Source organism: Ziziphus jujuba, chromosome 4, assembly GCF_031755915.1.
Source record: "Ziziphus jujuba cultivar Dongzao chromosome 4, ASM3175591v1".
Lineage (NCBI taxonomy): Eukaryota > Viridiplantae > Streptophyta > Magnoliopsida > Rosales > Rhamnaceae > Ziziphus > Ziziphus jujuba.
The window spans coordinates 1,435,499-1,449,607 of record NC_083382.1 but is presented as its reverse complement, the minus strand read 5'-3'; the positions used below and the strand labels follow the sequence as shown (position 1 = coordinate 1,449,607).

At 32.7% G+C, this 14,109-nt stretch overlaps 1 protein-coding gene across 2 annotated transcripts; it reads right to left on the bottom strand.

Moving 5' to 3' along the window:
• Nucleotides 1-4,564: 4,564 nt before the first annotated feature.
• Nucleotides 4,565-11,549, bottom strand: LOC107415516 (uncharacterized). Of its 2 annotated transcripts, XM_048471792.2 has the most exons (5): nucleotides 9,510-11,547; nucleotides 8,559-8,783; nucleotides 7,722-7,772; nucleotides 6,599-6,790; nucleotides 4,565-5,901 (listed from the first exon to the last, which is right to left on the bottom strand). In XM_048471792.2, the coding sequence occupies exons 1-5, from the start codon at nucleotides 9,805-9,807 to the stop codon at nucleotides 4,721-4,723; spliced, it is 1,947 nt and encodes a 648-aa protein (XP_048327749.2). In that variant the 5' UTR covers nucleotides 9,808-11,547; the 3' UTR covers nucleotides 4,565-4,720. The 2 variants fall into 2 exon arrangements, with proteins under 2 accessions (XP_048327749.2, XP_048327751.2); XM_048471794.2 differs by lacking the exon at nucleotides 7,722-7,772 and having other exon boundaries at nucleotides 9,510-11,549.
• Between the last annotated feature and the right edge of the window lie 2,560 nt (nucleotides 11,550-14,109).

Genomic DNA, 14,109 nt, shown 5'->3' with positions numbered 1-14,109 from the left:
CGATGGCCTCACCTCCAATTGTTTCCGATCTCTGTCCTTTCAAGTTTGATGAAAAGAAAAGGGTTGACCAAAAAAGATTTTGGTCCAAAAGTCCTCTAATCTGTGGTTCATTATTGGTTTAATTACACTTGAAAATTATAAACCTCTTCTGTTTCCTTTTGAACATTAAGCGTGTAAGTTTATCAATTATCACCTTTTGGAGAAAGCCCTCAATCAGGCACAAAGTCATCTTGAAAGATGTCTCTTGAAATAATATAATTTAGAAGGATGGAATATACTTTACTACCTTTTTATTTTATCTGATTTCGATAAGGCCCTCTAATTAGAAAAGCTATAAATACATATATATATTAATTAAAAAAAATTGTAGAAAATTAGAGTGCTTCAATCGAAATTGAGCAAAACAAAATTTTAGGAATCCTTCTCGAATTAACAACTAATATATGCGTGAAAGCAAACAAGGGTGGAGTTGTTGTGTGACTAAATTATTCTAGTGACTTTATATTCCAAGTCTATAGAGCTCATGGTAGGTATCAAAGAAATGTCAGAGAAAACAAAGGCAACTATCGAAAAAATAAAAAAAAATAAAATAAAAATATAATTTGTAGGACTTGTAACAAGTGATGATGAGTAAATTTCTTAAGTCTTTCCTTTATTATTGTTAATCTAAAAATAAAAAATAAAAAGGCAATTTTCTCAAGTCTTGGTCTATTGTGAGGAGATACAATTCTTTTGAATGGCACTCACAAACAAGATTCAAAAAATTCAATGGAAATATCGAGAGTTTAAAATACGAAAATTTTCATGAAAATATCGAAAAATATCAAATATTGATAAAAAGTTATAAAAACGGATGGAAATTTGTTTTAAAAAGTGAAAATTTTTATTGAAATTTTAGAATTAGCTTATTTAATCCATTGATTATAAAACTTACTAAAATATTGAATGGATGTTATATTCTTTTTAGTGAATTAATTTATAATAAACATTAATGACCATAGATGAATTATTATTAATAAAAATATATCAAAAAATACATATATGATTAAATTATTTATTAACTAAAATATATAAAACAATTATTACAATTATATTATAGTTCATCAATGTCATCTTAATACCACATAGAACTTTTTGGTGGTTAAAAATCATCGGTTTCTTTCTCATTTTGATTTTGAAATATAAAAAGTGAGAAGTAGTTATGAAAAAATGTATCTCTCTGATAATTTTGCATATAATTATTAATATGCTAACTATATGGATCTTGTATTATTGATTGACTATGTGCATAACTACTACTCTCTGATGGTTGAGTTTGAGATGGTACCCATGAGTTACTATTTGATGACATTCCGTACATATCCATTCAATAAGGATTATGAAAATAACTTCCAACTCACGTAAATTCAAAATTAATAGAAATTGAATCTTCTTCTTGTTGTGACATCTCCATTATACATTTTTCTTTACGTATATAGTCTTTTCCAACAACACCGAATTCTTGACCTGCATCTCTATTCTCATGATCTTCATCTTGTGTTGCATGTGTATAATATTGTTCACCAGTAAATGGGTTTAGTCCAACTTCTTGACTTGGTGATTCCTTTTTCCCACTATTTCTTCTAACTTCTAATTCAGATAATTTATTGAAGTTATCTTTATCACCACTGGAGCTAAAGTGACGACTAAGAGTTTCAAATTGTGAATGTGTACCACATGATGAAGCTGCAACACTAATAATTCTAGATGGCTGTCTCATAAGCCCTTGAAATGAATCATCACTACTAGAATTTATTTATTTAGCAATCACTTTTTAAACATTTATTCCCGCTTTTTCAGTTTGTTGAGCAATCTTTGGATTAAAATTTCCTTCATGATCATCTAAATAAACATCTCTAATCCATTGGTACATTTGATTGTCTTCTTCATCATCATCTTCCATTATAGTTTCAAATATTAAAATTTCCAAGTTCCAAAAATATAATCCACAATTTTGTATTTTTACTTTATTGATATTCAATAAATAAATAGAACTTATTAATGTTATTCAATTTATTTATTCTATTTTGTTTATATCACTAAATATTTAAAAAACAATTAAAGATAAAAAAATTTCAATGAAGTTAATTTGATAAAATTTTTTACTAAATATCAATAATATTTATGAATTTTTTTTAAAAAAATTTAAAAAATATCTGATATTTTTGAAATTTTCATGCAAATCGTTAAAAATTTGATATAGATATTTTATGAAAATTTTCATAAAAATTTTGTCAAAATTTTATAAATTTCAATAAATATTATGGAAATTCTATCTATTTCCATATCGAATTTAAATTTTATTTCGACTCCTTCAAAAAATAAAAATATTAAAAAAATATTAAATATTTTAAAACTTGCTCACAAAAAAATCTTGAATATTTTAAACCTTGCTCACACAATCGTAACCAAAATTGATTTTTGGACACATATTGGCAATAATTTGATTCTCATAAAGGCTTTTAAAGGAAGCTAGATTAACACCATATTCACATTGCAAAAAATCCCATGGATTCCAGACAATGTGTGGTCTCCACTCTATCACTCACAAAACCCGTGGATCCCACTCATTTTTGTAAGTAAAGACCACGTTCTGGATCCATGGAAAATTTGCTTTAGGAGATAAAGATTTCCACGAGAAAGAAAACAATATAAGGTGGATTAGACCACGTGGTCGTACGTTGACTGGTCACCACTAGGATTGTCGGATGGATGGGCCTGATCATATATTGATTGGTCACCACTTATTTGACCACAGGGATTGTCGGATGGATGGGACCGAGACGAGCTTCATAGAATATGCATTGCTCCTCGAGTCAAGTCGATCACCTTTCCAGCATTCACATACATCCTAAGCTTTACGTTATGAGTAAATTGAATAGCAGTCAATTCGTATAACATAAATTATGTTGCCATAAGAAGCAGATGGATTCTCGTAATATGTAAAACAGGATTGTGGATAACCAAATATAGTACAAGTGAAAGAGATGAAGCAGTAAAAGTGCAAACCTTATCAAATGTGTGTTCAATTACAAATCAATAGTGGAAAAACTTACTAATGAGTACTCGACCTAAATATAATTAAACTTTTCCGAAACTGGTCTAGTTTCTGGACGACAAGTCCGCATGTTACTATCGGATTAAGGTAAAATGGAAGTGTGTGTGTGTTTACTTACAATATAGACGCTGCTAACTCCCACATTTATAGGTGAGGGAATTGCCAAATTTCTTAATCCTAATCCTGAAGAAGCATCGCTCTCTTCCAACTACAGGCAGATTCCTCATCAACTATTTTTTCTCATAGATTATCCCAACATAAATGTTAACCCCCCCCAAAAAAAAAAAAAGAAGGCTGTTTATCATCTTTGTTCTTGACTCTCAATCTTTTAGTACATTCTAAGAAGGCTTTTTAAGGAATTATTGCCAATAATCTGTTGTTCTAATTGTCAATTATAGTGATAGAAAGTTGTAATAGTTCATCTGGGGTGTTGGTGCGGATCAATACCATATTTGTTCCTCTACTGCTCCTGAATATAAACTCTTTTGACTTCATAAACTGCAGGTTCTATCTTTTCCCCATATATCATTGCCAGCAGTGGCCCTCACAATTTCAAAGAAATCTTCTAAAAAGAAGTCATATTGCAATTAAATCAAAATGCAACAAAGTGAAGATTTCTGTGGTTTCAATAAATATGCAAGTCAGGAAAACTGCTCCCAAAATAGAGAGATAACTGTAGTGTAAGTGTTATAACTTGTGGCAGGGTCAAAGCTCCACTGAAAAGAAAGGATATCAATATATATATATATATATATATAGAGAGAGAGAGAGAGAGAGAGAGAGAGGAAGATCCTGAAAATATTTTGCTAAGCAATAAAATTTTCTGAATTTTTTTCAGATCAGGTTCATTAATCCGTTTTGCAATACATTGCATAGTTGACAAAGGTGGCAGACACCATAGCCATAGCAAAAGGAGGAAATATGCAAGGTGCACGGCATCTTTCAATCTCACTTTATATTTATTTGATTCCGTAACACTAAGGTTCATATCGGATTGTGAAAGGGTTTATTGATGGTTGGGGTGTGCTTCTTTGTAATATTAGATATCCATATATTAGTTTACGAATTTTATTTTTAAAAATGCTATATATGTAAACGAGACTATATAGATTTCTCCATTATATGTATATTAGAAAAGATACGGTTTATATAATCTAAGACAATATCGATCTATTTCACATATATATATACACACCAAAATTTATACATTTTTCAAAATTATATAATCTAAATTTATATTTTCAGTACACAAAAACGATATTATCGAGTATTTAAAAATACTTTTGTCGATGAATATTTTTGAAATATAAAAAAATAATTAAAGATATAATGTGTCTAACAAATTTTGTAGTGTAAATAAATTTGTCCATTTTAAAAGTACAAATATATTTGAAAGGACTTTATCAATCCATAAACCATGATTTAATTCATTTGTAATTCAGTCCTTAAATTTATTAAATCAATATATCAATAAAAAAAAGTCTTAAATTATCAAACACCAACAAAACAAAGACAACCTTGGATGGTCAAATCCGAATCAATACATAACAGTACAACAACGTCCAGAAAGCAACACCACACTACTACAACAACATCTTACATAGTCCAACCCGAATCAGTACATCACAGAACAATATAGAACAACATCCAAAATAGTAGTGATACCAATGTTATCAAACACCAGCAAGCAGCCTTGTTTGGCAACACATTGAGAAGCCAAAGCCATACGGTCTTCACAGAGATAAAACGAATTCTCAAGTCTATAGATAGATCAGAATTGCAATAACTGCTTTTGTTTACTTTTTCTGCTCGATCGACTGGAACGAAGAGCACCCGCCATACTGTAGAAGTTAGTATAATCCATCCCAGTTGAAAACTTGTAATCTCTGTTGTCAACTCCAGCTCATAACAACAAATCCACCAAGTTGCAAATACCAAAATATCCCAAGCAAGACCTTTCAGAAATGCCGAGTTAAACTTAATACTGACTCCATAACCAGAACTCCCTTCCTCGGCCAATCTGCTATTTGCAGCTTTACTAGCATTACGACGAATTCCAATATCAGAAGCCCATCTACAGGCAGAGTAAATGCTATAACCCACAATAAAATGCTGACCAGTAATTATAACAGTTGGTGATCGAATTGTAGAAGAAACAAAAGCACTAATATAAACCAAGAAGGATGGTGTCTGCCCCCTTCTGCCCATGAAATGCTGACTGATAATTCTAACAGTAGGGCATCGAATTGTGGAAGAAAGGAAAGCACTAATGCCTACCAATAAGGATGCTGCCTGCCTAGTCCTTCCAACACTATACATGTTATCTACAAATAGTGCGATTGTAGACGAAATGAAAGCGCTAATGGCAACCAAGAAGGACGCCGCCTGCCCACTCCTGCCAATGCTAAAATTGTTATCTACCAAGTGGATGCCTGTTTTGCAATATATCGCAAAGTCTTCACAGTTGTTTCCGAAAAGGTGGTATTTACCAAAGCCATTCTCAAGGAGGCTATACGCACGGTCAAGGACATCATTAGGTGGATCACTACAGGCAAGGGTACAAGTACCTCCTCGAGTTTTGGCAATAAAGAGAGCTAGATTAACACCATATTCAAAGCAATAGAGTTCACCACCAGAAAGAAAATCATCTATGGAGGAACAGATCACACGATCAAGTCTTGATTGATCACTGCTTATAGGGTTGGTACCGTTTGAATGATGGGATGGAGACAAGCTGAATATAATACGATCTAAGCCTCCTCCTCGAGTGTAGTGAATTACCATTCCATCGCCAACATATATCCCTGGGGTAACATAGCAAACAAATCTCATGGTGACAAATCCATAACGTAATTTATATACCAGAAGAAAGATTCTCATCATCATACCACAGAGATAACAAAATATAGTACTAATTCATATAGAGAAGTTCAAAGAATAGACAATCAAAGGCATTTAACCAAATATAGAAAGGTTTTAGCATCTTCAACATAACATAATGGCAAACATATCTGTAGACTATATTCAAATATATAGAAACGTTCCTAACAGAAAGTGGGCTGTAAATAATGTGCCACCAGCATAACATTTTGCGTTAATCATTACATTAATCACAAGATGCAACCTTGCAAAGACATGAATGATAAGCACTAGGCTAATGAAGCAAACATAGAAAACAAAATAGTTCAAACAAAGTATATGGTAAATCTATGCCAAAGTAGGGTGTAATGCTAATCCGAGTCACTAAATTTAATAAGATCAAGAATTCTAGGCAGAAGCCCAAATCCTGTATCATCGTACACAAACAAATTAAATTCTCAGGTGGACATAACTCATTAGATAAAAGGAAATGATGAAGCTGTGTGTTCAAGTACTGAAATCATGCATCAAAATCAAAGCAAACAATTAAATAAACAATTTAGAATGTGTCTTAAATACCATAACCAATATAGAGGTTAAAAAATCTTCAGAAGAATAAACGGAGAAGGAGAAGAAGATAACCATGGTGCGCATAACTATAGGCATGCCTCCATGTGTAGATGTGATCCCCGCACTCCAGTTCCTCCATCTGGATTTTGTTTGATAGCACTCTACAAATCTTGTTCAATAGCACCCTCCAGATTGTTCCACAGTTCCAACATTCAGAAAGTAAAAATTTAAAGGGAGAGAAACCAAAATGCAAATCAACCAGTCCTGTAGTGAAAATATTTTCCATCAAAATTCAAATATAGTTTGCATGTTCCATACATCCTTAAATGAGTTTGTTATGGACACATGCTTAACTTACATACAAGCAAGACATTCGTTCCTTCTTTGTATTAGACAAACTGCTTTCTAAATTTTGCATAGAATAAAATTGGCGGTAGAGACAAAGAAACTTAACAAATGGACTACAGAAACAGAGAAAGTGAATTTGAAGTAAAAACAAAGCAAAAGGGAATTAAATATCCGAAAACATGTAAACCAAAAACCAAAAAGCAATATTAAACCCAAACAAATGATGATTTTATACATTGATCATCCATCTTTCCATCTTTCCATCTTACAAAGGAAAGTGACTACTACTGAAACATATATTTGATGCAGACCGCAGAGTAACGGCCTTAATTCCAATTACAGCAATTGGCAACTAGGCATGTAGTGTTACTTATTTCTATTAATGAGAATTTAGGATCTCTTATCCTAACTATTTTATTGGTTTATTTAACTTTATGTCATACTTCATTTTGGCACAGACTTTATTCAATTAATCTTTATAACTAAATTCTGGTTCATGATTTGATTACTATAGACTAACTCTTTCTCTACCTCCTATTGTTGATTTCTCTTCCTCATCACCAAGTTCTCTTAGAAAGAGCATCAACACATTCATAAAAGAACAGGCATGCAAATGAAAACTTTATGTTTTATGAACATGCATGTGAAAACCAGCTCTCTCATTGCTACTGTAATGTACTTCTTTCAACTAACCTCCAAGTTTTGCAATGAAAACTATAACTTCTTGTACTAACTAAAAAAACTACCTCAACTTTGCTTCAGACTAACACTGAAAAGCTTTGCAAAAGTTTAGAAGCTTCACAAAAGTCTAGAAGATTTACAAAAGTCTAGAAATTCTTTCACAAACCTGATAAATTAATGGATGGAGCATTGAGGAATTGAATCACAGCTCTCCACCCTGTAAACATACATGAGTTATTAATTTTATAGATAATAATTCTTGTCTAGTCGTGCAATTATAACACCATCTCAATATCATTAAGATTCACATGAAAATTAGTTCAAATTCTACTTTAATTACTCTCAATTCTGCTTAACATAATCCAAAAAATTGATGATCAAATGCATTGAACCAAATACAGAAAGGTTTTAGCATCTTCAGCATAACATTATGGCAAACTATATCAATAGACAATATTCACAAATATAGACAAGTTCCTCCACAAAGTGGGCTATAATGTGCAATTACTAGTAACATTTGTTTGTTTAAGCATTGCAACAATCACAGCATGCAAGTGCAACCTTCAAAAGATATGAATCATAAGCACTACACTAACAGGCTCACAAAGAAAACAAAAAATTCAAACAAAGAATATGATAAATCTTGGCCAAAGTACGATGTAACTCTAATGACATGTGTCCCTAAATTTAATAAGATTGACAATTATGGGCAGTCATCTTTTGCCAAAGCCTATATGTCTTACACAAACAAATCAAATACTCAAGTGTTTAAAGAGATCAAAATGGAAAATTTGTTGTATGAAAGCAGACATAACTTATTATATAAAAGGAATTGATGAAGTTGTGAATTCAAGTAAATTTTCAGGTGTCAAAATCAAAGCAGATAATTAAATGAAAAAACAGAATCTGTGTTAAATCCTATAACCAATATAAGTTAACGTGCAAGAAAAACCCAAAAACAAAAATAGAAACCTATGCTCAGAAGAATGAAGAAAAAGATCACCATGATGGCCGTAGTTATAGGCACGTCTTAATATGTAGATGTGATTCCTAGACTTCAGTTCCTCCCTCTGGATCATGTTCGATGGCACCCTCCAGATTGTTCCACAGCTCTGGCAAACTGAAAGTAGAACTTGAGAGAGAGATTGGAACATACAGTTCACCTGATGAGGAAATCTGAAGTTGCCCCATGGCGATGCACCACTTCTAAAGTACATAACAAGTCTCCCTGAAGAATTGGAACCATACGACAAATCAACCAGCTATACAGTGAAAATATTTAGAACAAAACTCTGAAAGGTAGACTGCATGTTCCATGAATCCACATAAAATTTGTCTTTTAAGTTTGCTTCAGATTAACATATAAAGCTTTACAAAATTTTAGAAATTCTTTCACAAACATGATAAATCAATGGATGGATCATTGAGGGACTGCAGCAGAGCTTCCAATGCTGTGAAAATACATGAGTTATAAATTCCTGTAGGTGCCATGCAACTATCATATCATCCTTGACCTCATAAAGAGGCATAAGAAAAATCAATTCAAATTCTATTCTAGTTACTGCCACATTTCACGCTATGTTCAATGCAACGCGCAAACTTCAAGTTGGTCCGATGCCAGATGCCAAAAACAGGGGGAAAATATACACGCTTTAAGGCATACAATCTTTCAAAAAGTAATTCCTATCAAAATTTGGAGAACAAACAAACAATCACGTGTTTAGAAGCTGTTACAAATTCCATTTAAATACGCAAACAGCCTTAGAAAGATTAAAAATGGAAAGCACTTTAAATTATTTTTAAAAAAAAATGATGAAGCTATCTGTGAATTAAAAAAATACTGGCTTTTTGGTGTAAAAATCAAGAGCAGAAGAATTAAACAAACAAAACCCACAAAAGTTCAAATCTTCGTCAAAATCTTATGACCATAAAACCTATGATTTGAAACTCTTACCATGATCGGCGTGCCTCCAAGAGTAAACGTCATTTCTAGGCTTTCGTTGCTCTCTCAGGACCTTGTTAGAGACAAACCTCCGGATTATGTTGAGGATCGATCCAAAACAAGTGAAATAGACTAGAAGAAGCAACAGATCACCGCAACGAGAGCTTGTACACTTGCGCTTCCGTGTAAAACTGCGCTGCTTGATCGGCTTCAGCTGCTTCCTCCAGCTCCGGACATTGTTCCGATGCAGATTCCCGATCTTCCTGGACAGCACCCTCCGAATCCGGAGTTTCTTCAACACCACTCCCATCTTGCACTTTTGTTTCCTCGCTTCGCTTGAGAAGAGATCCAGGAGGGCAAATGAAGAAAATTTGAGTCCTTGGGGAATTGCTTCTTTCTCCTCGATCGGTCGGTTGGTGGGGTTGAACGCCGGTCTAAATGAATTTGGTTGGATCGCCAGGTGCTCAACACTGAAATGAAGAGCTCGCCGCCGAGAGCGAAAGAGTGAGAAACAGAACAAGAGCGAAAGCAAGGAAGACAAAGAATATCCTCTTCTTTCTGTATGGAACCAACGAAACCAACTGCTTCTATAGATACTTTAAAAGAATCATCCAGAACGTCACCTCCCAAAAGGGAAAAAGAGATAAATCCCCGTAGATTTATATGGGTCCCCCATACTTCAGATAGGGAAAATAAAGACTTGGCAGTTGGTAGGACTACCACCGTCATTTGCCCTTGCGTTCTCATGCATATAATAGAATGACGCGTGTCCTTTTCAAAACTAATCTTGACTGTTGGCCATTCTCTCTGTCTTTGCTTTGTTGAGTTGTATCCGAGTTGACAAAAAAGAACACTAAGAGGTTACACGTGGAATATTCCAACTATTCCGATTTGCTTACGCATAAACATACGTAATGGCTTTACCATCAAATAAATAAATAAATAAATAAAATACATATGTAATGGACAATGGGGCATCTGAAGAGAGAAAGATAATGGACACACAAAATACAATATAGCTCCCAATAATAGAGGATCAAAGGCATTTAATCATATACAAGGAAGGCCTTAGCAATATCCACCCCCCCAACCCAAAAAACAAAAAAAAAAAAAAAACAAAAAACAAAAACAAACAAGGCTTCAGCAAATGTGGCAAATTATATCATTGTGCAACATATTTTGTCAATAAAGATAAGCACAGACTAATTTGGGTTAAAAATAAAAATAAAAATAAAAAATCGTACCGCAGAATATATACATATTTTCTTATATACTAAATCTTTGCCAAAGTAGGCTGGTCAACATTTTGAGGTAGTCTAACTTGCTAAGCCAAAGCCTAAGTAACACTTTGCAATAACAAAAGACAATGAATGTGAATTAAATAATGGTTATTGGGTATGAAAATCAAAGCAGACAATCAAATATGGAAAACCACATCACAAAAAAGTTGGAATTTTTGTTAAATGCCATGATCAATACTAATATTTTCTCTTGTAAGAAAATAATAATGATGATAATAAAAAATAAAAAAAAAGCAAAAAAAATAGAAACCCATTTTCGAAAAAAAACAATAACAATAATAATAAATTAATAAATAAATAAGGTTAAGAAGAAGATGATGATGGGCATATAGAGCAGGTAGTGTAGTTGCTCGATCCATCTGTATGTTGCTGAACAGCACCTTCCGGATCATGCTTGACAGCACTTCCAGTGCATGTTACACAGAGATTGAGATTGGATATATAATACCCTAACCCTAAACATGAACAAAGATGATTTGGGAGTGATGTCAAACAAGATCCAGGGGGTAAAATGAACAACACCCCACGCTAATCGCTTCCTTCGCCTCTCTTTAACACTCGTCGCCGTCAATTTACACTTCCAGCTACCATTTGCTGTCTTTGTGCTCTGAAACTTGAAAGATAGGAGGGCATGAGATGGAAGCGGCATTGACCTTATCGGTGAGAGGAGACAAAGTTAAGTGGAAACTGACGCACACGTGGGGTCCACCTATCCACTCATCATCCAACACCTGTTTCCCAAAGGCTCCAACCCAACCTAATATCAGCTGTAACAAGTATTGTTTTTCATTACCAGTGCACCATACAGATTAAGTGAAACTTATTTTTATTAATTAACACATATATATATATATATATATATTATATTAAGTAATTCCAATAAATTAGGGTAAAAAATGAACCATCACTGGTGAACGGTAATATAATTTCAAACCTTCTAGAAAGAGAGAAGCCTGTTCAAAGTCGGAATATGGGTAGTTTTCCTGTTGACTCGGGAAAGCGGGTCTCCGAAGCGCCTACGGATCGTGGATTGGGGATGTAGCCAAGTGGATCAGGCAGTGAATTGTAAATCCACCTCACGCGGGTCACCAATCAATAAATGGACCATTTGCTATGGAGTCACATGAAAAACCTAGAAAGCTTTTATTTTTTATTTTTTTTAATTTGCACAATTTAGAATCTTTATAGGCAGGTATAATGATAATATTTAATTTTAAAAATTAATTATATTCAAATTAAATCAAATTACCAAAATAAAAATCCACTTTTTATAAATTTAAATTTTTAGAATAAATAATATTTTAATATAGTATCGATAACCAGAGATCTAAAAAATTCTGAATTCAAAACTAAACAATTTCACCCAAAATAATATATATATATATATAGAGAGAGAGATATAAAGAGAAGTCCAAAAGACCATGATTTACATTTGAAAGGGAGTGTTAAAAAAATATATAAATGAAATAAAAATATTCCTTTTATAAACTTAAACTTTTGGAATAAATAAGATTTCAACAGATTAAAAAAAAAAAAAAAAACCTTCTTTAGAGCAAAGGCTCTGATACCATAAAGAAACCGATAGATTGATGAAAAATTATATATATTATTTGTTAAAAGAAACCCTTAAATACAAGTTATAATACAAGAGTATTGTTAAAGATAAACATTATGCAACATTCAAAGTACAAGATAGCCTATATTCAAAATACAAATGATAGATAGACTTAGGAAATAGAGGCACCTGCTTTATCTCCTGTTCTATTTCTAAAGCACGAGTTTGAATCATATGGATACGAAGGATTTTGGATAATTTATAAATTATCTAATTTGTATAAAAAAATTAAATCAAATTAAATATATATATTACTTCTGATGAATTTTGAAAAAATTAAACAATTTATACATATTTTTAACCAGTGTTGGAGCTGCATTCTAAATTCAATAAAATAAAATAAAATAAAATAATAATAATAATAATAGAATTTTTGAATAAAATGTAGTAAAGTACATTTTTCTATTACAATAATAATAATAATGGTAATGTATACGGTAAGATCTTATACCAAATATATACAATATGAATATCAATACAATGCAGCAAAGTACAGAAACATTCCATACCAAACGTACCCCGATTATAATTTGTTGGGAGGGGTTATACCAAACATATACAATACGAATATTAATACGACGCAGCAGAGTACATAAACATTCCATACCAAACGTATCCCGATTATAATTTGTTGTGAGGGGTTAAAGCTACTCAAAAGCAAGGATATCAACACACGATGGCAGATCTCTAGAAGAACACTATTAGAAAATAAATGCTTTTTTTTTTAAATAATAATAATAATAATAATAACTTAAAACCATAACAATTACTAATAGAATACAAAAATAAATAATAATATTTTTACTAATTTGACATATCTTCAATTAGGGGTGGGCAAAAACCCGGTCAAACCGAACCGGACCGGTAAAACTGACCTAACCGAACGCCTACGGATCGGATTGGTTGCGCTCGGTTAGGCAGTTCGGTTATTATTTAACAAAGAAAGAGACGTTTCGGTTCGGATGTCGGTTTTTAAACTAAAAATCATCAGACCGTCCGAAACGAACCAGATACTTTAAATATTATAAAAAATATATACAATTATATTTTTATATATATATAATAATATGTTTATAATTTTATTAATTTTATATTTCATATTAAAAAAAAAAAAAACACTCTCTCACTCTGCTCTCGTTTCGAAAGTTCTCTTCTGTCTTCTCCCCCTCTTCTTTCAATCTCTTCTCTTGTCTCTGGTAAACCCTAGCTCAACTGTCACTCTCGGTTACCATTCACCATCTCTCAGGCCGACAAGCACCTGTCCTCTACCATCTCTCGGACAACGGTAATATCCCTTATCTTCCATTCTCTCACTCACAATCTCTCACCATTTAACCCTCTCTTGTAGATCTCTTCACTCCTCTCTCTCTCTCTCTCTCTCTCTCTCTCTCTCTCTCTCTCTCTCTCTCTCTCTCTATCTCTTGCTCTAAAATTCAATCTCTCTCTATCTTTTTAACTCTCATCTCACTCTCTCACTCTCCAATCTATCCATTCTCAACTTGAGGTAGCTGTTCGAAACCCTAGCCTAGACTGTTAGACATTGTTACTCTACAGTGGGCCGGTAGCTGTGAGACCATCAAAAGACTTGATTACCATCATCTGGTCACCAACGATCACGGTAATTCAAAGGTAATTTTGCAAATTTCTATTTTCTCCAATTTTTTTCCTTTTAGGGTTTAAGTTCTAAGAAATTACT

What these genes read in the sequence shown, in the direction of transcription:
- LOC107415516 (XM_048471792.2), bottom strand. Translation starts at nt 9,807, where the DNA reads ATGGGAGTGGTGTTGAAGAAACTCCGGATTCGGAGGGTGCTGTCCAGG. An exon ending in CTATAACTACGGCCATCATG is followed by an intron (nt 7,773 to 8,558) that starts GTGATCTTTTTC and finishes GTATGTTTACAG; the next exon opens with GGTGGAGAGCTGTGATTCAA. An exon ending in TCCATCCATTAATTTATCAG is followed by an intron (nt 6,791 to 7,721) that starts GTTTGTGAAAGA and finishes TTTTCACTACAG; the next exon opens with GACTGGTTGATTTGCATTTT.